At 39.1% G+C, this 27,142-nt stretch overlaps 1 protein-coding gene across 1 annotated transcript; it reads right to left on the bottom strand.

Moving 5' to 3' along the window:
* Nucleotides 1-362: 362 nt before the first annotated feature.
* On the bottom strand, nucleotides 363-27,005 carry MORC3 (MORC family CW-type zinc finger 3). Its single transcript, XM_075771664.1, has 17 exons — nucleotides 26,873-27,005; nucleotides 22,055-22,127; nucleotides 18,280-18,412; nucleotides 16,963-17,177; nucleotides 16,528-16,675; nucleotides 14,834-14,981; nucleotides 13,460-13,591; nucleotides 13,061-13,180; nucleotides 12,529-12,626; nucleotides 8,663-8,767; nucleotides 8,430-8,552; nucleotides 8,239-8,313; nucleotides 7,366-7,405; nucleotides 5,889-6,076; nucleotides 4,496-5,327; nucleotides 3,850-4,013; nucleotides 363-660 (listed from the first exon to the last, which is right to left on the bottom strand). The coding sequence occupies exons 1-17, from the start codon at nucleotides 26,909-26,911 to the stop codon at nucleotides 507-509; spliced, it is 2,787 nt and encodes a 928-aa protein (XP_075627779.1). The 5' UTR covers nucleotides 26,912-27,005; the 3' UTR covers nucleotides 363-506.
* Nucleotides 27,006-27,142: the final 137 nt, after the last annotated feature.

Genomic DNA, 27,142 nt, shown 5'->3' with positions numbered 1-27,142 from the left:
TTCTATCCCATTAATGCAACATATAACATCGCTGACAGCAATGAAAAAATACTGTAGTATATGACAACACTACTAAGGTTTGTTCTGAGCAGGAAATCAAGGAAAGTTCTTTTTTGCATTTTTAATACATTCTACTACTTAGTTTTCAGAAGAGGAAATAATTGCAAGTATTAATGCTTATATAAGATCAAAAGTCAACGAAAAAGCTTTTGTAGAAAAGTATTAAGATTCCTAATAATAAAAATATTTGCAAATTACAAATACATTTTAAAAGCAAAATCCTTAATTAAGTACATCAGTGTTGGTCAATATTGACAGTGTTCCTTTAAGAGGAAGTGAAGATAACACTCACTGCATCTGTGGGAACATCTAAACGCATAGAGTATATACACTTATTGATCAAACTATGTCAAATATATAAAGTGAAGAAGCAGTATATACAGTTTTGAACCTACACAAAGGTTATAATGGAAGATCAAGTAAGAGTCTGCTGAAATCTTAAGATATTAAGTACTACTTATTTCATGCATTTGTTCTACAACTTGTCCCAGAATTTCATCTACTACATCAATATCATAATTTACTTGCTGCAAGTCTAGATCAGGCATGATTGTAGCCAGCAGTTGTCCAACATTCACTCGAAGAGAGCGTAGTTTCAGGCTGTGAAGAAATAATGAGATAATGATTAGATGTAGATGAAGTTTTACATTCAAATACACAGTACTTTATTTAACAAAGCTGGACTAATGCTCTGTACCAGAAAGGCTCCGTGCATGACTTCCATAAACCAACAAAAAACCTGATACAGTTAAAGCTGCATCATTTCAAAATCTACCAGTTTTTTCAAAGCTGAGCCTCTCAAGTTTTAATTTTGAAGGTGTATACACCCTTAGTTTCAAACAAATACTAAGGGCTAAACTGGAATCTGCTGTTCCCAAAACAGATCAGAAATATTTACAAATGCTTTTATGTAAGTTAGCAAATAAACACTGTCACAATTCTTTATCCCACAACACTTTATTATTTCTCAAACAATATTAAACCCCAGTATTTTTATACAAGTACTAACTACTATAACCTATGGAGATGAAATGAAAGACGAAGAAAAAGAGACAAGATGAAGAAAGAGTAGTTTGTCCAAAGGCTTTAAAATATAAAGAGGAAATAAGGTAAGAGTCAAAGTACAGGGAAAATGCTATGCCTCCTCTTTTCTTTCCTGGATTCCCTTGCTCTGTCCTCTTTCTGATGAAATTCCTTCCAAATCCCCCATCTCTTCTCTTGAGCATTCCCTTCTACCACCGGTTCCTTTATCATCTGTAGCCAGTCTTCACAGTGCCATCATGTCCCAATAGGACTTGTGGTGGAAGTTACTTACAAGTCCTGCATATATTTGCTAATTCTTTGAGGAAGCACAAGTCAGATACTCTAAGATGATGATGAACTGCTGGCAGATAAAGGGGAGATTTAACCACAGAAAAAAAAGTAAACTGAAAGGGGTCTCTGGAAATCATCCAGTCCCCTTCCCTTCCCTCCCCCCTTCTTCAAAGCAGCCTGATCTGAGTTAGCCCTGCTTAGGACCTTCTTGTGTTTTGAAAATCTCCAAGGATGGAGATTCCACAGCCTCCCTGGGTCCCTTTTTCAGGGGTTGACTACCCTCACTGTAAATAGAGAGGGGAAAAAAAAAAGTTCAAACAGACTTTTCCCTTGTTACAGCTTGTGTCCGTTGCCTCTCATCCTATCGTTGTGCTCATGAGCAGAGGCTGACTTCATATTTTCTGCACCCTCTCACTAGGCAGCAGAAGAGAGCAGTATGATTTCAAGGTAACCTGTTCTTTGTAAGGCTATTTCCCTCAGCTTCCCCTTCTATATCAGATGCTCCAGGCCCCTACCCATCTTGGTGACCCTTTAGTAGAATTGCTCCAATATGCCAAGGTCATCCATATAGCAGGGAGCCCAAAACTGGACACAATCCTCCATCTTTGGTCTCACAATGCCAATAGTAGGGAAGAATCTCTTCCCTCAAACTATCTGAACTCTTGCCAATATAGCCCAGTAGGCACTGGGTTCTCCCACCACAAGAGTGCACTGCTGACTCACATTCAACTTTTAGTCCACCAGCATCACAGGTTTCCAAGCTGCTTCTTCCAGGCTGCTTTCCTATGAGTAGTCTCCAGCTTGTTCAACTGCATGGGTATTTCCAAAACAGGTGCAGAACTCTGCAGTTGTCTTTGTTGAATTTCAGGCTTCTTTCAGTCCATTTTTCCAATAGGTCAATGTTCCTTAACAGCAGTCCTACCCTCCAGAGTATCAATGGTTCCCTCCAATTTGATGTCATCGTGAATTTACTGAATTAATTTTGCTCCATCATCTAGGCCATTAGTGAAGGCATTAACCATTACTGATCTCGATACTGATCCATGAGCTCAGCAGTCTGGCCAATTTTATGACCCATCTCCTAGACTACCTATCCAAACCATACCTCACAACCTTTGCTATGATGATATTATGGCAGCCCACACTGGAAGCTTTGCTAAAATGAAGGTTCACAGAGCTGGTTGTCTCACTGTAAAAGGCAATGAGGTTGCAAAGGCAGGATTTGCCCTCTGTAAATCCATGCTGGTTGTTCCTAATCACCTTGACTATCATGGGGCTGCAGGTAGCTTCCAGATAGATTTGCCTGATGCTCTTCCCAGACTACATTTTCTGCCTATCCTAAAGCTGGGCATGATGACTGCATTTTTCCAGGCATCAGGATCATAACTTCCACAACCTTTTGGAGGTATCTTTGCAAGGTCAACTCTCTATCAATTGGCCAGCTCCCTCTGATGCATCTCATTTGGTCTCATGGACTTGTATATGTCAAATTTGCTTAAATGGTCCCTTAATTCAGTCACCTTTATTACAGGTAATGCTTCACTCCCTAAGACTACCACTTGGGTGGCCAGAGGGCAGACCTTACCAGTGAAGACCTTACCAAGGTAAAGAGGATACTGGGTACCTCAGTAATTTGTGCTTCATGCACCTCATGTCCTTTGCTACTGAGCACCTGCCCCACTGAGCAGCAGGCCCATATTTTTCTTACTTCCCCTGTTGCTCCCACTGCACTTACAGAAAGCCCTTCTGATTGCCCTTTACAGGCCTTGCCAGCTTTAACTCCAGTTGAGCTCTGGCTTTCAATTCCATCCTACATGCCCAGGCAGTGTGCCTATATTCCTGCTGGACTGCTCATCCCTGCTTCCATCTGGTGGTACGTGTACTACTTTTGTGTGTTTGCTATTTCTATTAACCAAGAACTGCAAGCTCTCTATTTGTTAGTTTAAACCCTTTTAGTTCAAAGATATACTCTGGATACAACCTAGTTCCATAGGATTGGTCTGCAGCAATAAATTCTTACAGGAAAGTTAAGTTTCAAAACCAAATCCAAACTCTTTTCAGTAGAGTACTATGGATCCAAGAAAGAAAAATAGAACATAAAAGTGAAGTTCATCTACACACAGCATAAGCTAATGAACACCCTCTTTCCTGCCTCCTTTCTCTCTTTCTCCTTGTTCTACAAGTAATGTCTAGAAATTATATAACATTTTTTGATATTTTAAAGAAGTGTCAGTACGGCATTCTACTGTGCAATGGCCAAGTCTGCTCACAGAAATACCTAAATCATAAAAATATTAAATAAATCACTTGATAAAAAAATGTTACTGAGTTAGGAGTCACAAGAGACAGCAGAAAAGAATTCCAAGCATCACATTTTATTACACAATTATCAGACATAACCTTCATCAAGATGTTTCAGATACAATCAGCCACAACCTTGCTTGAAATATAGTCTAGAAAGAACAAAATTGATACCTTTCTCCATCAGAAAAATTTACAGAGTCTTCTACATTACTGGTGGTAGAATCATTTGCATGTGCTACTGCTTGTGGAATTGAAGCTTTTAACTGTGCGATTTCTGCTTTGAGTTCTTCACACTGACAGGCAATTTGATTTTTTTCCACTTCTAGTAGTTCAGTCTGGCAAGTAAATAAAAATAATTTTAAATATCAAATAAAATTGTAGTGGATTAAAAGAAAGACAACTTATACAAATTTAAATCATTTAACTTTGTCATATCTTAAAATCTCACTGAAAAGTTAATAAAAAGCAATCAACAATCTAGACAACCTGCTTTAAAATAGCCAGCTGTCAGCTGAACCACTGTATGTGTACTCCCTCTAAGCCTGCTCAGTCCCTCTTGTCTTGCAGTCAGAGCCACTCAGAGCTTCACAGTCTTCTCTCAAGTATCTCTTCCATAGATAGAAATAACTATCTATGGAAGCAAAAAACCAGAAACTCCTAGGCTAATTTAGTATTTCTTCCCTTTTAGATGGCTTGATTAGTTAGTGACCTGAACTATAAGACACATTGTGTACTAGAACTGCTATGAAATACCCATTAAAAAATAAAAATAATTTAATTGTTAATTTGAAGTATACCACTGTTTTAACAAACATACCTCACTTTTATATCTGTCTCTCTCAATGCTGCACTTGTCCAGTTGCCTGAAAACATCATCCAGTTGCACAGCAATTTCATCTACTTCGCTCTTATTTTCACTATCAGCACATTTGCTGCATTCAGTTTTTAAGTTCTGCAGGGTACTGCATCGTTCCTTTAGTTTTGCTATTTCTTCTAAGGCCTGTTCATAGAGAATGGACACTTCTGCTAAACTTCTTTCATGAACATTTTCTTCTTCAAATGAAGAAACTGTCTCAGTTGACTGATGGCACATTTCTTTTTTTACATACTTATTATTCATTTCTAAAATCCTCTGTTCCAGTGTTTCTACTTGTTTAGTTAATACTTCACATTTGTTTTGGTACATTTCTTTTTCTTTGTTTAATAATTGCAGCTGTTTTTGCAGTTCGTTTCCAAGATCTACAGATGTCTCAGCAACACCATTAGCGTGGTACTGTTTAGTTTCCATCTCTGCCCTAGGAACTTGAGTATCGGTGTCATCCTCCATCTCTTCCTTTTTAACAACTAAGTTTGGGACCTCTGTCTGTGTTGCTGAGGTCAACTGTTCACTTTTTGATTCTGAAGTAGCTGCGCTGCAGGGTTCTCTGACATCACAGTTTTCTTTCTGCTTCTCCTCTTGATCCAAATGAATAAATTCAGTTTTTACTACAGGAACATCAGAATCTGCCGAAGGCTTTGGAGTACTGCTCTCCTCTAAAATAATGACATCTTCATCATCATCATCATCATGGTTGTTGAATGTTTTGTCCTTTAATCGAGGTTTCTTTAACGACACAGGTGTCACACAACTAGGTGTCTTCCGTTTAAGACTGAGAAGCAAAATATTAAACTGATTATTGTATTGCTCAAATACCGCAAAGTCATTTGTTTCAAACAATGTTTAGTGTTTCTATAAGCACTATTAAAAACTACCACTCTAACTGGAAAGAGAGATCTCCCTGCACAGTATTTTAAGATGTGTAGCCAGAACTAGTGGCTGACATCCACACACTAAAATTATTACCTTCACACATGATTTGGAAACAGACTCAGTATTTATGGAACACCCCCCTGCACCTGTTCCTTAAATCAACAAAGGTTAAGGAAAACATACTGCAGAGTGTGGTTAACACATCACAGTCTTTTCCTAAACAGACAAACTACTAAGCAATTTTCCTTGCTAGTGCACAGCATTTTTTGCTGTTCCCCCTTCTGTATTTCACAAGGTTTTAGGTACCTTTAATCAAACTGCTGCTTCCTATACTCTCAAAAATGACAGCTGCCAAAATTAATATATCACCTGAAGACAGGACTACATTCAACATCATCATTTTCATTAAGTTATTAATTTTAGAAATAAATAGGAATGTTTTTTGTACAGGTTCACTAACCTGTTATCAGAATCAGAATGTGGTGAAGATACTGATCTATTTAAAATAAGCAGAGGTCTTTTGACAGAAGCATTTGATGTTTCTGGTAAAAGAGATCGTGGAACAGCTTCCCTTCCACTCACAGCTGAGAATGTTTTGAAGTCTTTACTTGAAGACACAGGTGTTTTTAAAAACATTTCATTATTGATCTATAAGATAATATTAGTTAAGAATGAAAAGAAACAGACATTAGTAGATTCTTCAGAATAGGCGTAAGCAGTTCTCCTAACTACCTGCCAACACCTAAAATTCTGACCACCATTTCTTATGTATACTACAAGGATTTCCCTGAACCCAGGCTCAGTATTTTGCAACAAGAAAGGCTAACTAGACTCCACATTGCAAACCCCAGTTTTCTTAACTTAATGATCGCACAACCCCTCCCCCCAAACTCTACTGATGCGTGTGAAGTATTTCCTTACATTGGTTTAAGACATACAACATACTAGAAAGCAAGTTCATAATTACAGGCTTCTGGCAGAATTCTTAGAGGACTTTGAATGCTGTTCACCAGCTGCACACTCTTCTCCGTGCACAATTTATTGCTGTCAGAAAGCAGCTTTCTGACCCTTACAAGCCCTTCTCCAGAAACAGCTATTTTAAAGTACCATGTAGAGTCTCAGGCAAGAGCTTTTCCCAAGCTGTATCTCTGTCTGAAGTCTGACCATCATACACGAAGTATGGGACAGTAATCTTTGTTAAAGCTGTCATGATTAATTCAGTTTGTCTAAAATAAACACTACTTTACTTTTAGAAATTACTTTTGCACTTGTGTAAAAGTAATGGCAGAAAAATTAATACAATGAAGTATGTAGGTTAAAACAGCACGTGCAAAATATCTTCTCCAGAAATGGAGTGATCTTAAGTTAGCGCTTTACTTTGAAAGCAACTTAAACTAAATCACACTCAGGAAATTTGATTCTGAGTTACGATCTACACATTCTCATCACTCAACCATGTTGATTTGCATCTGCATTTAATATGAATTTGAGTGCTTCCTTGCAAAAACACAGCTACTTTAAGTCTGTCCATCCCCAGCCCCCACTGCAGTTTTAAGGGTCTCTTTACTTTCATATCCTTATCACACCTCTCTACAACAAATCCACTTTCAATAACTAGATGTCATGCCATAAAAACAGGTGTGACTGACATCTCTTCCAGTACTATTTTGTGAGAGAGCTTTGTCTGTCTCAAACACTTTCTTAAATACTACACAGAAAGCAACTGTGAATTTTCCATCATCGGACTGCAAAGACAGGGGATTTTTGGTTTACTAATAATGAGCATAACCCACACAGCCATCAAAACAAGACAGGATGTTGAACCAGTCAGTTGGCTGCTAGCTACAGCAAACTCTGACCTATTTGATCAAATTGCATAGTATTGTTGCCAGCAAGAACAACTCTGCTACCAGTTTCCCATCAACTTCAAGAGTTACCTGGTGGTACTCTAGTCGCTTCTTCAGTTTTTCCTTGTCTCTGCACAGCAGCAAGGAAAAAAAGAAAAAAGAGCTTAGATTCAAAATGTTAATTCATTATAAAACCAAACCATCCTCAAAATCTAAAAGCAAACATAATACTCCTTATCTCAGCTAGATACAATAAAGTTCTGATGAACATATTGTGGTTTATTGAATGAAAATTTTCTGCATGAACTTAGAAACTAGTATATTTTAAAGGTAGCTTAACTTCAAACAAGTTCTCTCTCAGATTGAGATTTTAAAAAACTGAAAAAACATCCCAAAACTCCCACTTTTAGAATGCTAGCCAGCATTAGTTAAAATTACCGAAGTCAGTTTTTTTCCATACACCTTAGCTAAGAATCTTCTTTTTCTTAATAAATGTATTGAGGTATTCAGCTGCTTCAACATGGACTTTGAAAATAAGTTACCTAGACATGGTCTCCTAACAGCCGTAGTAGCTTGCTTGTCTAACATCCCAAACTATCCCCATACCACTTGCTACTATGAAACATTGCCCCTCTTGAACACAAATTACTGCATTGCTCTCCTTAGTAGTTATTAAATGAGAGAGGCCCCTTTCATTATGACTTTCATAATTCTGATTTAGGAGGGCAAGCAGGTCAAAGAGATACATTTGAATGTAATGCCAATGTACTAATAACAGAGAAAAGAACAGTGCTATCCATCTATTCACTGCTACAATCCAGCCTTGATTTCAGGGCACTATTTTCTGGCTGGATATATTCCCAGAAGAGTTGCAATTATACCATAGGTAAGAGAAAAGGGCATTTAATTTTCACATTCCTTTTCTAGAGCTGAGACACTTGTAAGAAAGTCTCTAGTACTCACTTTTTCTTGTAAGTTTTCTCATATGTAGGATGTATTAAGTCGTCATCTTCTGGTTCTTCTGGCACGTTGCAATTCCTGAGTTAGGGCGAAAAAAGTGTTCAACAGAATGAGCTTAACATCCATGCTTATAACAGGTAATAAAATAAGAACTAAAAGCAGTATTTAGATACTGATCAAAAATCTAATTTTACCGGAATTGTGGGTCAGGGTTCAGCGAGCAGTACCACTTTTCTGGCAATTGCTCTATTCCATCTGGCAGCTTCCGCCATTTCAGACATGCATCACATTGTACCCACGTCTGATCAGGCTGTTTTCTGTAACAGAAAAAATACCACAACTTTCACACAAAAAGTTCATTTTCATGACTGACTGTAAAACAGTAAGAACAGTATGTAAAATTCTTCTATTTAGAAATGATACTCACTGTATCTCCTCAACTGGCAACGCTAATGGATATTCTTCATTTTTCTTTGTTTTCATTTCATTCCAGTAATCATTAAGCTTTTCTCCTAATGCTGCTATTGTAAGTCTAAAAAGAAAAGTTTTTAAAAGGTCACCTTAAGTAATCAAATCCCAGCACAGAAAGAACGTTTATAAACTACAGTGAAAGAGTAAATGTATAAACCACTCAAATATTTCTATTTGCACAACAGTAAGCATTTTGCTTTTAGAAAACCCTAGAAATCGGGAATTGTGTAGTCATGTTTGTCAGCAAAGAAATTACTGGAAATATGAGTTTGAGCACAGACAAAGACTGAAAGAGAGTGCTCAATTCAGAAGTGCTGTGAATGTACAGCGCAAACCCTGAAGCCAACCTCACCAGTTCAACCTCAGTCATAGAAGAAACAAGTACAAAACCACCTCTGCTGATCCAGTACCCAGCTGCATATTTGGGTGATGTTTCTGCACATCCATTAGCTGCAGGTTCATGACTACTCTAAGCTGACGTACAATACTACACTGAGACTGCAAACGTATGAACACTTTAATGTAGTATAAAGTCTATATGCTGCTAAAAGGAGCAGGCCAGTCTTACCCTAGGTCAATTTTTAGCTGGATTAGCTTCCTGATCAGGGCTCATTGTGCAGCTCCATGACTACTAGAGCTGGCACACACAAGAGGGAGTGGTGCAGATGAATGACAACAAGCCCCGCAGGTGAGGCAGAGATTAAGACCGCCTCTTGTCAGCATGGTGAATTTATGTCAGAGTAAATTGGCTGGGTAACCAGAGCCCGAAAGTCAGTCCCTCCCTGCCTGGCTTATTCCAACAACCATACCACCCTGTCACCTGAACTAACACAAATGTTTGTGCAGTGAACTGGTCTGACCTAGAGAGTTTTGATCTAGATCACCTCTGAATCCAAGCCATGAATTTCTGTGCCAAAAAAAGGAAGTACCACAAGGGCAGGAATGAGCAGCAATGCATGGATGGGATCACATCTCTCTTCTGGACAGAGAAGGAGGGCAGGTCAGCTTACACTGATCATGAAATTACAGCATCAGTCTTGTATTTCTGGTTTGGGCTGGAAAGTTACCTTTTGAAAACCTGTAGCACTCTTTGCAGAAAAATCTTTATAAAAGATCTTTCAAGTGTAGTATCTCTATGCCCACATTACAAGCGTTTTTAAAAAGAAACAAGTAAAAAGCATTCTGTGCTCACTGTACCAGCCTGCGGGAACATAGTGCAAAACCTGGTCAACACAAATGACTTTCCTACAGCGTTCCTAATTCCTCCCCCTCTGCCGAGGGAACTGTTAGTGCCACCGCACAGGAAATGGTTCAGGGAACATCTGTATCGAAAAAAAACCAACACCAAACTAACACTAGAGTTATTTTTCAGCTTGATCGGTTCCCTGATCTGTTTTCCCATGTGTTCTCCTTAACGGCTCTGCTAGCACAATGGCGGTAGAAACAGGAGAACTGCTTAAAGCTGGCAATATCACTGCAAAGAGCAGCACAAACTGTGGGTACCATTTAAAGATACAGCAGATTGAACTGTAGTGGCTGCAGCAGCTATCAGGCTTGCTCCTCCTCCAGAGAGCTGCTGTTTGACCAGCAGGAATGACCAGATTTATCTTGCTATAGCCCCACATCTGCTCCAATTAACAGCTCTGTTTATTGCAGCACTCTGGTGTGGTTTCTGGGTTATCTTTATATGCAAGCTGCATATAAATCATCAGTTCAGGAAAGGTGGTGTGGACAGTTCAGGCTGCCCGTGGAAGCTGAATCACAACTGGCCGAAGAGCAAAACATACAGCTTGAAAAAGGTAATGGCTTCTCCTATGTTTGCAAATCAATACCTTGACTTTGTAAGTCCACGTTGAAAGGAAGTGTTAGGGCATGTAGAAGGAAAGTGCCTGCTCCTTTAAGGGCCTACGGTCAAAGGAGCCGCAAACAAGAACATACAGAGACAAACCTGACTGACAAGGGAGGTAGTGATAAGAACAAACCCGGTCAGTCACACTAACTGGTAAGGACATGTGGAGCGTGAGAATGTGGTTTGTTTTTTTTTTTTTTTTTCTATTGGGAGGACAAGGAAAGGGAAAGAGACAAACACAGAGAGTAATAAAACCTGACCAACTAGCATTTACAAAGACAATAACTAGAAACAAACCCAGTCAGTCACACTAATTGATGGACCATCAAGAAGCTGCAAGCAAACTAGGATTTTGCAGCTGACAAAGATGCAAACCTGAGGGTCTAGGATGTCTGGAGGGGGTCAGTGGAGCTATGCCAACTGATGAGGCAATGTGCATGGGGAAGGGGGAGCAGGGAGGAATAAAGAGGGGGTAAATAGACAAGGATATTAAAGGAGCTGGTTGCACGTAAAACAGGTTCGGTCAGTACAGTTGTCTGACTGAACCCTGTGCCTGATGACCGCAGTTTGTCCTATTGTCTTATTAAATATTTTCTTAACTCTCTACATAACTTCATTTTCTATCCCATGCATATGTGTACGGCAAGGACTAAGTGCCAGCTACCAGTGAGAGCTCTGTGCGTGTGAGTGGATTTGGTGCCAGCTCCTGGAGTCAAGACAGGGTTGTGTGGTGTCAGCTACTGAATAAAGTTGGGTCTCAGCAGCCACCCACTGAGGCAGGAACAGTATGCCCCCCTGAAAACCAGCTCCTGGGATGGGCCAGCACGAGTGAGGGGCTTGATACCTTTCATGGAATTTAAAGTTAATCATGACTGCAGTTTTCCACAGATAAGGATGTTACAGATAGTTGCTAGGTACTGCTAAGGACGACTAGTCGTACCCCTGTGTTAGTTAATGTTTATCCAAAAAACATACTAATTAAGATGTGATTGTCAAGAGGTAGAAGCGTTACTGATAAATTGTTAGTTTAACCAGCAGACCCTGAAGAACCATTTGGAATTGCCAAAGTACTGGGGAAACTAGGGGAAAGGTAATTCCGGCAGGGGGAATTGCGACCACCGACCCATGGACCACCTACCCAAGTTATACCACCTACTTGAAAGATAAAGGTAGAGAAAAGAACTGAGCATGCATTCTAGTTTGCATACTAGACGAAGAAATCTAAACCAATCATTGTAACTGGGAGTTTGCTACCTTGTAACATTTGCGTATATGACAAAAAAGCTGGCATTAGGTATGCTTGATTTGTGGAAATCCACTGAGCACCCAGGCCTGAATAAAAGCAGTATCTCTCCTGTGTGTGTGAGAATTGCCTTACTGCACACCGGGCAACAAATTCGCTTTTCGGACAACAGGCTCAGCACTGGCAGCTGGAGCTAGAATTAAAAACTGAAACAAAGGAATGTCCCAAATAACCGCTGCCTCCAGTATGTCAAATATTTCAAATGCTCTATCAAGTAGCAGAGGATTTGAGGGCATTCAAGTCCATGCTTAGGAAATAAATTGAAAAGGGCTCAAAATGTCCAACAAAGCTTGTTTGGAAAAGACCAAACAAAAATTGTCATGAAAAATGTTAACAGCATAGGAGTCACGTATCACAATTTTAGTCACGTGCCATACATGTATCCACATCTCAGCAAGTTATTCTGTGCTCATTTTACAATCAGTGAGGGGCAGAATTGCAGCCAATCACTGTCAGGGCACTTGCTTTAAAATGATACGTATGATACTTCAGACTTCACTGACTACACAATGAACGCAGTATAACTCCTACTGTTCAGAACAGTCGTGGTTTAATGATGGAACATAAGCTTTTATTCTTACTACTCAGAAAAGAAGCAGCCTTTATCATCAAGTATTTCACAGTGCATGACACTACTCAATAGAAAGTCTACATAAAAACATATATTTACCTGTATTCATTTGTGTAGTCAAAATCTTGTTTGTTATGAGTTGGCTTTAGGAAGTTGCATTCAATAATCCCAACTACACCAACACCCATGTTGTTTGCCTGTAAGAAATCAAGATCTAGCATAGAATATATGTTGTGTTTCCTGGTAATACTGCAAGAGTTTGTCAGAGGTAATTATAAGCTATATATACCAGGTAAAAACAATTTTCTGGCTTACGACTCCTCTCCAAAAAAACCCCCAAAAACTCTCGGCACAACCCCCCTCAAAAAATCCTCTGTTTCACCCCTCTTTTTGTCCTGAAAGATATGCTCAGGCTCATGTTTTATGTATCAAGCTTAGCTTCAAAAACAAACATTAAAATAACTGCATACAATTTAATAAAATTTTTAATTGCTGCACAAACTAAAAAAGGTGGTTTTTATAAAGGATGCATCAATATCTCAGTTTCCACCCATATTCTTTTTTAAAATCAGCATCTGAGTGAAAATGATTTCTAAAGATTTTAAAATATTTTTGAGCTTTAACTTCTTACCTTCAACTGACAGCCAACTCTTTCATAAGCTTTGATGAGTCTGTTTTTATGGTACATCATTATTCCATAGTGATCTTTGTTTCTGCAGTTAAATCCAAAAGTAATTCTTACTGTTTTAGCCTTTTACCAGATATTAAGGAAAAATCTGCTTAATCTCATGTAACAAAAAAAATATAGTTACTCTGAGTGTTCATTCTAAACTGGGTCCTGGAACTTTTTTTTTTTTATATTGAGACAATTCCTTCAGTATGTCTTTACAAAAAACCAAAACAAACACACACACCACCCCCCCCAGCCAACCACGTAACTGCAACATACCCAGCAGAATCCAGACCGCTTACATAAAAAGTCAAATAACTAAATTCAACGTGCAATGATATAAATATTAGCAAAGGATACGTTCAAAAATTTTGGCCTATATATATCGCTTTCAATGAAGGCAAGGCTTTTGGAAACCAGCTGTGTTTTCACTTTTTGTCCTCTCAGAATGATCTGCATTGTTGGCTTCAGATATAAAATACTGCAATAAGCCTACAAAATATACAGTAACTCCTGTTATTAAAAAACCCAAACCCCCTGAAGATGTGAATATTTCACAATATACATTATGTTTAGGAAGACAAACTCAAGTTTTAATTAAATTTTGAAATGTGGTTTTTTTCCCCAACTTGAATCCAGAAAAATAAGAAAAGCAAATGTGTATAATAAGCATAGATATATCACAAATTAAATGAATAGCAATTGAAGGACAACTTTTATGAATATGACAAGTTAATCAGGTGACAGCAGATGCAGTTTACCACTAAAAGAGCACTTAAACACACAACCCTTTCTTTTCTTATCCCCTACTGAGAGCTTAAAAATTCTACTACAAACTTCAAAATAACAAACAAGAGCAAGTGTGTTAACTTTGTTCCAAATGACTGCATATTATCATAGCTTGACAATAGCTATGCAATCTTGTTATAAACGTGTGTATCTATGAATTTTAATTTCCATTTCATTTATCATTATATTTATAACTTCTAATATTGAAGTGGATATAGGACTTGAGCGAGTCTTTGAATAACTGAAGGTTTTAGTTCAACTGGAATAATACTTCTGAATATTATCCACAAGAAAAGCACAGAACACCTAGTAATTCCAGATGCACTTTCTTACAAAATGAAGCCTTCAAAGCTTATGAATCAATAGTGGTGACAATGGTTGTATCAGCCTAAAGAAAAACCTTGTTTCTGTCTGCATGCATGTATTCAAACAACGGAGCTGTTTCCCAATTCCTTTACCTCTTTCTGAAACCTAGAAATGATACTTTGACACCAAAATGCACCTGTTCTAAAAGATCCACGTGGGGATAGCATCAGTACTACATACATGTATACCTGCACTACAATTAAATGCCTACTCTGCTGACAACCACACATACTCCTATTTAATTTCTGAAGCTACTAATTGTATTTCCTTCTTGCTCCTTAGTGGATAATGATGGCTATGTTTCAGCAAAAGTAGGACTACAGAAAAAAGCAGGACTACAGAAAACATAGTCATTTCCTTCTAAACTAACAGCAAATGTTTACATAAGTTCAGAAACATATTCCACCTTCAATTTTCAAAGTTAATGCTTACATGTTGCCCCAATATTTCAATACTGACATTTGTCTTCCCCCTACAATCAACACTTCTGTATAGTACAGTACATTATATTAAAACAAAACCACACCCCCTCCAGCTTCCAAAAATAAACAAATAAATTTTAAAAAATGTTATACATACTCTCAGAGAATAGTCACTTTCTGGAACAATCTGGTCCAGTCTCTCTTGTTTTTTATACCCTTTTTTGCCAGTTTCATCTAAGTCCTCCGGAATTCTGATGTCGTATTTATCCTTGTCAAAATCAAACTCTGTTTTTTCATTTTTATCTCTAAGAAATAAGATTAAAAAATATACTAATTTTTTTTGGAAAAAAAAAAGCCAACACAAGATAAGATATTGTGGTGGACCCAGTAGGTATCACAAAGATGCAGTCAGTATCAGCTTTAAATTCTAGATGGACCAAGACACACGCATTCCTTCTAAATGCAAAATTTCTGAACACTACAAATTGCCTAAGATTTTTTTAATGCTGCAAAAGTGACACTCACCACAGCTTTCCAACTCAATACTTAACACAATATGTATACACTATATTTAGTTGCAGATCTATATGCTGCAGTATACTGGCAGTACCTTTGCACAGCATTGAGACATATCATAGTTGGCACAAATATTCTAGAAATAATTTTTTTAAATACTGAAACAGCTCTGTGTTTTGTTTGGGTTTTTTTTAAATAGATTTGATTATAACATATTAGAAATAACATGACCCCCCCCCAAAGTGTTCTTTCCCACAACTTCCCATGAATACACTCCAAAATTCAGAACATGAAAGTTACTCTGCCCAGTCACCTGAGTTCACAGTATTTTCATTTGCCTAAGCAACAAAGTGATACACCTGTTCATACCTAAAAATAAATGAAAGTCTACATGGCCAACGCAAATTAGTTTCTGAAGTGTAAAGGAGGTGAAGTTTTTCCTTATGGAGCAGGTGGCAAGGGGAAAACCAGAGTTAGCAACATATTTGTTACCTCCAGCCTTCTTGTGTTAAAATCTCCTAAGCTAGAAGTGATTCAGAGCTCTCATACTCGCAAGAAACGAATGAAAAAAAAAATCAATCTCCAAACTTTTCACCTGCTATAATTGACAGAGATATTTTTTGTGCTGTAACATTTAATGTATACTCATTGAGGTGTAGTTTCCTGCCCCCCTCCCCACCCTTTTTCTCATATGCAACAATACAGATACGAAACTGAAAAGAAGCTAGTTTCTCACCAAATTCACAGGACTGAACCAGCTCAAAATTGCTTCCTATAGATACCTTGTTATTTCAGATATTTAAAACTACAGTAAGCTAAACACTTAAGAACATAGTACAATCCCACAGAGGCAAGTAGAAGAGATACATACAAGTGTATTTGTTTAGTTTGATTTCTATTTATTTTGTGATAAACAGCTAAGAAAGGTCTAGATCCCTCTAAAAGGATGCTGCTGACTCCAAGCTTTAAAAGCTAGTAGTACTTGTCCATCCATACAAATATTTTTGTTTGAATTTTCACACTGAGAATTTCACACGTCTGAAAAAACAGAATTATAGTTTATTTCAATTTTCTTTCTGGCAAAAGCAGTACCTCAAAGGAAAATATGAAGTCCTTTACATTCTCCTTCCTTCTGCTTTGTTACTTGAGATATTAGCAACAGTTCTCACGCAACAATACAGCCCTTCAATCATGCGAGCTTGAGTCTAGTTTCCCAGTTACAGCTAACTGCCCACAGTCTTTCGGAATTCTTCTACAAAAAGAACCCTTTGTATGTTTGCATACACTGAAAGATAACATGAACTGAGACATCTAAGAGACTGGACTTCATCTTACCTTCTAAGATTCCAAATTATAATTCTTGTTCCTTTTTTCCCTATTATAGCATCTAGCTCTGCCAGTAATTTCTCCTCAGTAGAAAATAAAGAATGTGTTAAGATGGCCTTCAGGCTGTTTTTGGATTCTGTTGGATCACTTATCTGTCGTAAGCGTTATGTTAAGGAGAGTAACTTTGAATGAAGTAAGCTTTCAGAAGATGAGGAAACTTCTGCAACAGTATCCTGTACTGACCTCACAGGTTCTCATTCCACGTTTCAGAGCTCCAACACATATAAAGGTTCTAAACAAGTTATAGCATTCCTTGCATTTTACAATTTATTTAGGGTATTCACAAGACTAGACAGGGAGATTTGGAGATTTCCTTTACTGATATTATCATCCAAATATTGCATGTACCCCCAAGTTTTCATTCAGAAATTGCTGAAAGGATATGTTGGTTGTTGAATGTCACTATAGGAACCATGACGTGTTCTGCTTTTGTGACTTCAAGGAAAGTCTGAGATAACAGGCCCACACTCATGGTTTCTCCGTTCTTGGTGAAGACTATTGCATCTTTTCCCAGGCGCATAGAACCTGATTTAAACCCATTTCCATATAGTCCCACCGGAACACGGCCATTCATCACAGATTTCTCACTGAAGCCGAAGCTGAAACATATGAAAACATTAGAAGAGTGTAAAAAGCCCTATAAAACTTGAACACCCAAAAGATGCATGCAAGACTTACCAAATTAGACTTAAACACAATGAGTTAATTGCTTGTTTTAGAGATCAGGGACTACTGTACAATTAAACAATGCACAGTTAAGCAAATGCTGAAAATTACCCATATAACATTGCTAAAACCACACTGCAAGATTCAGGGAAATTTACTTTCATCTTTAAGTATGGAACAGAAATATCATATGTCTGGAATTCTGCAATAAACATTCCTACGGGATTCTAATAGTTATCCCGTGGCTTCACAACAAATATTAAGAAAAGCTCCTAAAGCTTTTTTTTTTTTCTCCTCCACTTGCTTGAAAATGTTTGATCTACAAATTTTCCATTAGTAACTATACATTACATTTAAAGTAAAACAGGTACCTGGAACTTAGCAAAAAGCTATTAATTATGGTATCTAACAGAAAAAAAGAAAAATAATATTTTTAATTTAAGCTTGCTCAAGTTTAAACCCAGAGATTTATTTGCAGGCAGAACAATCTTTCAGACTAAAAGAGCAACTGAACAGTAACCTCTTTGCTAACTGTAGAAACAAAACTTGCAGAAAGATCAGTTCAAACCCTATAGAATATTTAAAAATAAGTAGACAAACCACATCAATATAGCTATCTTTCCCTAAAGTTTTCCACAACAGCTTCTATTTTCAATACTCCACAGGGCTTGAACTGAATCTCCTTTTTTTCCTCTTGCTTGCTAACTTAAACTAAAGAAATCTTGAATAAAAAAAAAATTAAATTCTCCTTAGCTCCACTAAAGGGCAGTACAGAGAGTTTACACAGCACAACCACTGCATGGTAAGTTAAATGGGAAGGTTGACAGACAGGATAAGAGGAAATTACGAGATAAAAATACACTGATAAAGTTGTGTGAAAGTTTTGCTAGCATGTCTATTCTAGAGTCTCACCTTCAGAAACTTTAAGTTTATGATTAAAATTCATACATATGAGAAAAAGGAATAAGCTGAGCAATAACAGAACTGGAAGCTGGAATTTTTACAACAAAAAAAGTTGCAAAAGAGGTTATCCACCTTAGCATTTTGTGCAGCTTCTCTGAGTTCATGCCATTTCCATTATCAGTGAACGTCAAGCATATGTTGTCATTTATCACCGTTTTGTCTATCCATATCTGTTTAGCGCTCACATCTGGATCATAAGCGTTATCTGAAGAGAAAGAAAGCAAACAAGGGTGGGATACTAAAAAGCAAAAATTAAACAGTTTTAAAATATGTTCATACTTAAGTGTTTAATTCCAGTGAAGATGTCAGATAGCAACTCTTCCAAAGTTACTTAAATCTGTACGTTGTACACAACAGAGCCCTATGTAGCAGGAATACATGTATAATCAATCTGCTGAATGTTAGTCTTGCAACACTGCCAAACAGCTATGTGGAATAGTTGTCCCTAACTTTATTAGGGTCCTATGCTTGCACATATGTTTATTTGGTGAATATGGCAGCTTAACGTAGTTCCCCAATCGTGGGCCTATGAACCCTGAAGAGTCACACGCTAAACTAATGGAGGTCTAAATTTGCAGTCATTTTTCAGCTCTGCAGGTAGGTATGTAATATAGTTGCAGAAATTTTGTGCTGGCACAGATACAAATTTCTCAGCTAAGTCACTGAATATTAGTCACCTTTTGCACAGAAGCAAAAAGCCATAGTTTTTAATAAAGTAAATGTTGTGTTAAAACCTAAGTCTCCTAAAACGCTATCTTCTTTATAGATGACAACACTAAATCAAACAATGAAACAGCTGCATCAAAACCTGGAAACAACATCCAATTTCCCAGCTATTACAGAAGACTCTAATACATAGGCAAAAATTCAGATGGAGATGAGTGGCTCAAACACGAGAGTAGAAAACGAAACCAAGAGAAGTTTCTACTTTCGTTTCCTGTCTCCCAAGCGCCTGTTGCAATATTTGCTTTCTCCTAACCACGCAAACATCTCTTCCGGGTGGCTCTCCGGAGGCAAGGTTATTGCCCACAATGCAGACAATGGCACATCACCAATATACACGGTTGCAATGACAGCTGCTGTGGGCTTTTTAATTAGAAAATCAGATTTGAAATACTATCACAACTTCAGATAATCAAATTTGAGAGACTACAGAAAAGCAAGCAAAAAACCTGAAGTCCAACTCCCTGTATCCTAGATAGTTCTGTGAAATCTAGAATTTTGACTCCGGAGGTACAGAAGATTTAGGTGAAAAAAATATTGTTGCTCTGCTACAACATTATTTCCATATTAACAGAGCTTAGTGTCACAAATATGTATTGTGCTAGTGCAAGTTGTTCAAATCTAAGGAAGGTATGACTTTCACAGAAAGGAAGTACAAAATGCTTTAAACCAAACTTTCTGTTTACAGGATTTGAAAGAGCTACCACAAGTGAAACGAAACCCATGGCTCCACAAACATTTCTTGACAGCAAAGACAGTTTAAATCTCATCTGCCCTAACACCATTTTCTCACATCTTTTCCTCCTTTCCTCAGCATTCATGGAATTTGGGGTGGGGGGGTGGGAATACGGAGGAGGAGGGGTGGGATGTGATGGCACAGCAGGAAGCAGTGCCCCTGCCTTGCTGCCTGTTTTGCAGGTTCAGCTGCGGACCATAAATAAACAGCTCAAGTCAACACTTCAGCCTATAAAAAGGAATCATGGCTTGGTAGCTTGATTTCTATAAGCGTAAAGTACAAATTGCATCCACAATGAAAAAAAAATCATAAAATATATTTCAGCATCAACAAAAGACGACATTTCAAATACAACTGAAAGCTTGCAAGTATTCTTCCAAGACCATACTTTGTACAAGTTTTCTGATTTGCTAGCTCACAACCTCTCTCTAGATGTCTTTTACCCACTTCCGAGTATCACCGTTAGTTCACCTAAATTTAATGACTGAGGACTAATGGGAGAAGCCAGCAATACAACCAGCAAAAAGTTAACTGGACGAACTAGAGCTTAAAAGGCAAATTTTAGCATACAGACCATTACCATTTAAGGGAAGTTCACATAAACTAAAATTCAGGCTTCCATAATGTAACCATATTTATATTATTTGATATTTCACATACATTATAGCCTTATATAGCATGCAAAAGACAGAATACAAAACTTATTTAAATCAACATGACTAACTAGAAGCCTTTACAACAAATATGTTTCTACAATGCTTTTGAAGCTTTGTTAAAGCAACACGTACGACAAACCAGAGGCAAAGGAAGACAAGTTTGCACGCCTCGTACAGCACATCTACAATCATTCCAGCCAGGTATGGCACCGAGTGATAAAACAGCTGAAATGACTTAATATTTTGTTAGTCCCAAAACAGCCAGCCCTTCCTGCAAGCCATGTGGTTCTGGTTTCCTCCTTTGTGACAGCTCTGGCCTTATCTAGCTGAAAATTTTCTGCTTTCTTTTGTTAGGTTAATTTTCTGGATTAAGCAACAACAAAACTCATGCACAGGAAGCCAAGGAATGTGTGACCAGAAGAGTTGCTCCCTTTGGCAGCAGCAAACCACCAGATAAGCTTAGCAAGACTTTACAAACCACACCCTTATTTTGAGGAACTAGTAAAAGAAAGTCTGCTAATCATTCCCTAACTCTGAAACAAGCAACTCTGAAGACACCCAGTTAACAGCTATTCAAAAATCAAAGGCAAGACGTTCAACAGGAGCTAATAAATTAAACAGATACACAAGCTCTAGCTAACAGCAGATGACAGAGACAATAACAAAGAGAACTCTTAGGACATGGATGGATCATTAAAAGAAACCACTCAAGTATAACCCTGAAGATGTTCAGACAGAAACTTGGTAACCCAAAAGAAGAAAATTAGGATGTTTGTGACAATGTGCAAAAATTACTATTAGATGTTTTGAGGAAGCATCAAAGAAAAGGGAAAGGTCAAAGTGGATGGGAGAAAAGTAGTATAATGGAGTGGGGGGAATCACGAATAACACAGGCTGATTGTGTGCAAGCTGGCTGCTGGTCAGCAGGCTTGTACAATTGGATCCTGTGCTTAAACGCTATTTCTAACGATGTCCTGCGTGACTGTGCTCTCTAGTACGCATTTGTTCTGCTAGCAAACTTCAAGTTGGACAAGCCAACAAGTTGGAAACGCCAGCAGCCATGGAGATCCAAAGTCTAAGCCAGAGACTGGTAAAAAGTCCAGGATGCAGGTGCTGGAAGGACTCCCTGGTCTTGGCGAAACACCCAGAAACGTGGGTAAGCACGAGTGATAAGTGAGTGAAAGTACACGTACGCGCCGCTAATGAACTTTAAACCTGGTTAGCCAGGAAGCAGGATTAGGATAAGGCCATTTGTGCTGTTCATGTTTCGAACACTGCTTGTGTTTACGTGGGTTCTTGCAAAGTTACTGTCCTCCTGTCTCTGCTAATCTGTCCCTGGCCAGCTGTGTCTGTACAGGATGCAAGCATGCACGCACATCTTTGGAATGTGCACTCAGCCTTACTAGTCTCTGGGCCTGGGAACAGCAAAAAGCAGTAGGCTTGCATTTGGTAGACTAGAAGGAATTCACTTGGTCCCACAGTCTTATATTTTTGGCAATCCTTAACAAATTCAGTAAAAAAGAAAACAGCAAATCCTACAAGGCTCCTGCAACTGATGTCAGGTATAACATGTGCTATTAAGAAAAAAAGTCAATCTGACTGTAACAAAAAAAAGTTTTAAGATTCTGAATGGTAACAACAGGATCAACTCTGTCCTCTACTTGAAGGAAAGTTTTACAACAAGAAAACAGTATTACCATCAAGTACTCAGGCAAACTATTGATTCACATACCTATAAGTTCTGCAATTGCACTGAAAGGCCAGGTGTGACTGGTAGAGTTGGTATGCAAAAACTTTGGACAAAGCTGAAATAAACCACAAACAATGGCATTAGTTTGGGCTTTTCAATGATACCAAGCCAGAAAACAGTACATTAAATAAAGTAATATTAAATGAAGCTGTTTTATGCATCGCTACCAAAAGGCTGACATTTAATTTACTTTTAGATATTGGCATACTAACACCTTTTAAAGGGAACGTTAATACAGCTATTAAAGACAAAAGGGTAATACAGAATTCGACACAGTATTATACTATATTCTGAGTATGCATTATATTGTCACCCTATCAAAGTCTCTTTATAAAAATATAAGGAATTGTTGCCAGAGGTTATAGAAAACATCAAAGCCTTAGGATGTAACACAAGTACAGCCTCTCAAACATTAAAAACATACATCTTACACCATGAGTATTAAACTTAATGCCAAAAAGTGAACAGCACCAAATACACTGAGCACCTTACCGGCTGATGTCATTGCTCCTTTTGCCCATATTGATCAAAATCACCTGCCAGATTCTCTCAACTAGTGGTTTGTGCTTTTAACATTTTATCCTCACTTATAAGAAGATATAACCAGAGGAATGTAGCCACTACTAGGATTAGATGAGAATATGCAAATAAAGTACATATTTATGAGATGTATCTTATAGATGTCAGTGACAAAAGTACTCTCAAGTAACTTATGAAAGCCTGGGTTCATATACACTCACCTAGATCAAAAGACCAGGAAAACCAGAACTAAATAGCCATATAACTTAAGGATTTGTCAATGCACTGATTGGAGAAATTTAACTGCTGAAACTGATATGGTTGCATGCGCACTACCACAGAGAATACGTGTAATTATACTTTTACAAGGCCTTTAACACAAACCCACTACGCATACGTGCTTAAGCCTCACTGGCATAGTTATGTTGATGGCATAAAAAGCAGTATCTACTAATACGTAACGCTCAAATAGTCCTTGTACAGTGTAGTTACATAAAAAACCATAATATAATCCACATGATAATATACTTAAAAGCAGAAAAATGTTTAAAAATAGTGGGTACATATCCATACTTCATAAGTTTTACAGAAATACTACACTGACAAGCACTTTTATATAGTAGCGCAGTAACTCAATGGACCTTAAGATCTCTGTATCATTCTCTTCACTTCAACCATTCACAGTGCTGGCAGCATTTGTTCCTTTGTTTTCTAAGCTTCATAATCAAAATACACAAGAAACAACTGGGGTTCCCCCCCCCGAAATCCCTCCTTGTCAAAACATAAACACTAACATTCAAAAAAAGCCACCACACAGATGGACATTCAAGCATTCAGCGTCTGCTTAGCTCAACTCACTGCTAAAATATTTCTCTGCTGCTAGCTAGGGAAACATTCCAACCATACAACCCAGGTAGACTGGGACCTCTGGAGTTAGTCACTACTGGCTTTGTAAACTCAGCAATATGCACTTGGTGCAAGGTCCTAACTATTTTTGATAAAGGCATGAATTCACAGTTGTGAACCCCCTCACCCCACCCCCGGTCACCAGACAATGCTGATGAAGGAACCAACCTCAGCGTCACCAACACTGACATAATCACAGGTAAGTGTACATGTGCACGGAAAGAAAATCTCTTCACACATTGCCTGTGTAACACAATGCTTCTCCATCCCTCATTGCACTGCTGCATACTAGCAATTAACTTTAAAAAGAATTGCCTTTTAAAGAAACAGCATCTTCTGTAAACAAACACAAGAATTATGTTGATCTTCTCTGGATCGCTGTTCCAAGTGGCAAGGTTTTGAGAAGGGCTGGAAGGTGGTACGCAGAACCGGGAACTTGTGAACCATTTATATGAAATGACTAGATACAAGTTGGAACACAGGAACCGTAAGAAATTGATTCTTGGCTCTGATACCTCCTCCAGCAAAAGGCAAGCGAGTACCCCACAGGGTAGTTCACAGGAATCTACCTCAGAGCAGGTATCACCATTCACTCATGTAAGGCACTGAAACAAGGGCACTCAACGAAACCAGATTAAAAAAGGGGGAATAGTGGTTCAAGGCCAGCACCTTTGTAGTTTGCTTCACAGCATACTCGGCTGTCAGCAACAACTCATTTCCTGATGAGTTCATCAGGAAATATTTAAGGCCATTTTGTCCCCTAACACTTCATTCCATCAAACCACCACTTTAATTAGCTCATGAATAACTGAAGTTCAGTAAGTACAGTAGGAAAGAGTTAGTTCCCTGGTGAACACTCCCTTTTGGCTATGTTAGCACGACTGTAGCTGAGACCATTCAGTTGCTTTGTTCACGGGGCCTGATACATTTTGTTATTAAGTGGATTTTGTTTAGTTTCACTTTTCCTCCTGAGACCAAGTGCAGCCAAATCCTTTTTGGAGATACAACAAAACCGCTCCCTCCTTTGAACTGCGTATTATAAAATGACTCAGCTGCACTACAATTATGACCGGCAAATATTTAAGAATAAAGCAGCTTTTCTCTCAAAAATTACAGACAGCTTTGGGAATTTTAATTTTCCAAGAAAACTGGAACTCTTCTGTCCCTTGCAAGGCATAAGCCATGCAAAAATCAAATTACCACTGAACAATGTGTTGAATTATAAAAGTATTTTGCAATTTTTTGGGGAACACCACCACTGTCATTTTCCCCCTCTTGCTTTTATCCCACCCGGCTGCTTGTTTCTTTCCTGATACTTTCTCCTTTCTTCCTCTCTCCCAGTTACAGTAGTCTACTTACACAACTGTGTAATGAACCGCATCAGAGAGCTGATCCAAAACAAAAATAAATTTTAAATCTTATTTTTAACCTGGATCACTTCCCTGATCTGTCTCATCATGCAACTGAGCAAAAAATTTACCAGAGCAACAGAAAGAGATAAATGTCAATGTGGGAATGAGTTACCAGGCCTGCTCACACTGCCTGTGTTGTTCAGATACGCTTCTGAATCTAACAGAAATATTTTGGTGAAACCCAACACATTTCCAGAGAACAACTACTAACAGAAGAGACCGTGACCATCAGCTCTCTATTGTTCTCCAGAATACAGAAGCTTTTTATATTGCAGGACACAACCTGTTAAAAAAACTGTATCAGCTGCTTCACTTCTTTAGTGAAAACCTATGAAAATTACAGCTTTCACCTGAAATAGACTGAAGGTGAACTTTCAGTTATGACTACTGACAAACAAAACCAAACAGCATCCTGAAAGTAATTCAGAACGTTGCTGATTTTACCAACTTTAGCTTAGATTTCTCATCTGTATCTGTTAGAGTTCAGCTTGCCAAAGTGATTTCAACTTGACAACAATTAAACTCTGCAGCCTGACTAGTGATATGTAGATTTTTTGCAAAAGCTGATTATTATTAATGATGATGTATTTTTCCACCAAGACGACTAACAATGCATGAAAAACAAAGGGAGACCTCTGTCCTCTTTTTTTATTCATTTAAACGTTGTTATCTAAAGAAGAACACTTCTCTAATAAAACATATCAGACAATCTGTGGATTTCAAACACTTACAAGAATTAAAGACCTGAAATTAAAGTGTAATTCTTGAATTTCAAGCAGATTATATTTATAGCTAATTTCTACAACCATGGCAATTTATATTAGGATAATTTAAACAGTGCTGAGAATATACTAATGTATGTTTTTCACTCAAATGTTTGACAAGTTACTTGTTGTAATGATCCACATTCTTTCCACTATTCTATAAGTAAGGTTATGAACCAGGTGTTTGTAACTATAAGTGTGACTTACAGGCATAGACAGGTGAAGTCAGAAAGGATTTTTAAAAAATCCTGTTTCATCAAAGATGTATCAAACAACAGAAAAAGTAGCCTTAATGTAATTTGTATTAGCACAAATAAGGAAATGACTGGTTGCCGCTAAAGGACAGCAACCAGCAATACTGTGACTGAAAAGCACAATGCAGTATTGGATTTAACTGCACACACATTCATCACCCTTGTTAAAATGTAATTAGGCCTCCTGCAAAAACGAGTTTAGATTTTAAGTTACAAGCTTCCAATTAAAGCTCACGACGTCCATAACCAACCATATCACTGCAACAGACTGTGAAATCCCCCCAGCCTCCCAATAACCAACCCACCCACCCACAGACTGCAACTTCCCCTCCCGCACAGCCTGAGCTAGCCTAGCTGCTTCTGTGCCGAGACCGATGGCGAGCCCCCGCGGCCTGCCGTGCACCCCCCGCCCTGGAGCTGGTGACCGCGGCCCCCCGGGGGCTCCCGCTCCCCGGCATCGCCCAGCACGGCCGCAGGTGCTGGTACCGGTACCCGCGGCTTGTCTCGTCAGGCGCGCCAGGGGCCAGGTAAGGACACGACCGGGGACACCCTAACACGAGAGAAAAGCCTGAGGCAAGGACGGGGGCGGTGGTTTATTTTAGGCGGAGGGCTCCGGAGCCCGCCCTTCCCAACACTTGGCCGATAACTTTTTAAGCCCGGAGAGGCGAAGCGTCTCCCCCAGCCCGGGCAGGCTCCGCTCCCCGCTTTCACTGAGGGAAAGCAACGAGCTGTACAAGCGGCGGCGGCCACAGCGGCACGGCAGCTCCCTCCTCCCCAGGGCGCCCTACCCCTCAGCCGCCGCGGGCCTCCCCCCGGCCCTCCCGCTCCCCCCGGCTGCAGACAGCACCGCCCCCGCGCCGCCCCTCATAGCGGGGACCACCGAGGGAGAAGAGATACCTCCCCTCAGACAGCCCCGCTCGCCCCGCGGGAACCCGCGCCACTCACCGCACTGAGGCGGATGCCGCCCTGTGTTTTCGCCGCCATCTTTTGTGCCGCAGCGAGAGCCGGGGCGGGAAGTGGCGGAGGAGGCGCCTGGAGCGCCCAAGGCCAGCACTTCCGCCTCGCCCCCTACTCGCACGCCCCCGGGAGAGGCGGGCCTTGCCGCCCAGGTCACGCCCCCTCGTAGGGAAGGGCGAGCTGTGACGGGAAGGCGGCAGCTCTTACGTGAAGCCATCCCGGCGATGACCTTTGTTGGTGCAACCTCCCGTGGCCCCG

The sequence above is a fragment of the Balearica regulorum genome, chromosome 1 (genome assembly GCF_011004875.1).
Source record: "Balearica regulorum gibbericeps isolate bBalReg1 chromosome 1, bBalReg1.pri, whole genome shotgun sequence".
Lineage (NCBI taxonomy): Eukaryota > Metazoa > Chordata > Aves > Gruiformes > Gruidae > Balearica > Balearica regulorum.
The sequence above is the reverse complement of the archived record's forward strand: the minus strand, read 5'-3'. Positions and strand labels throughout refer to the sequence as shown.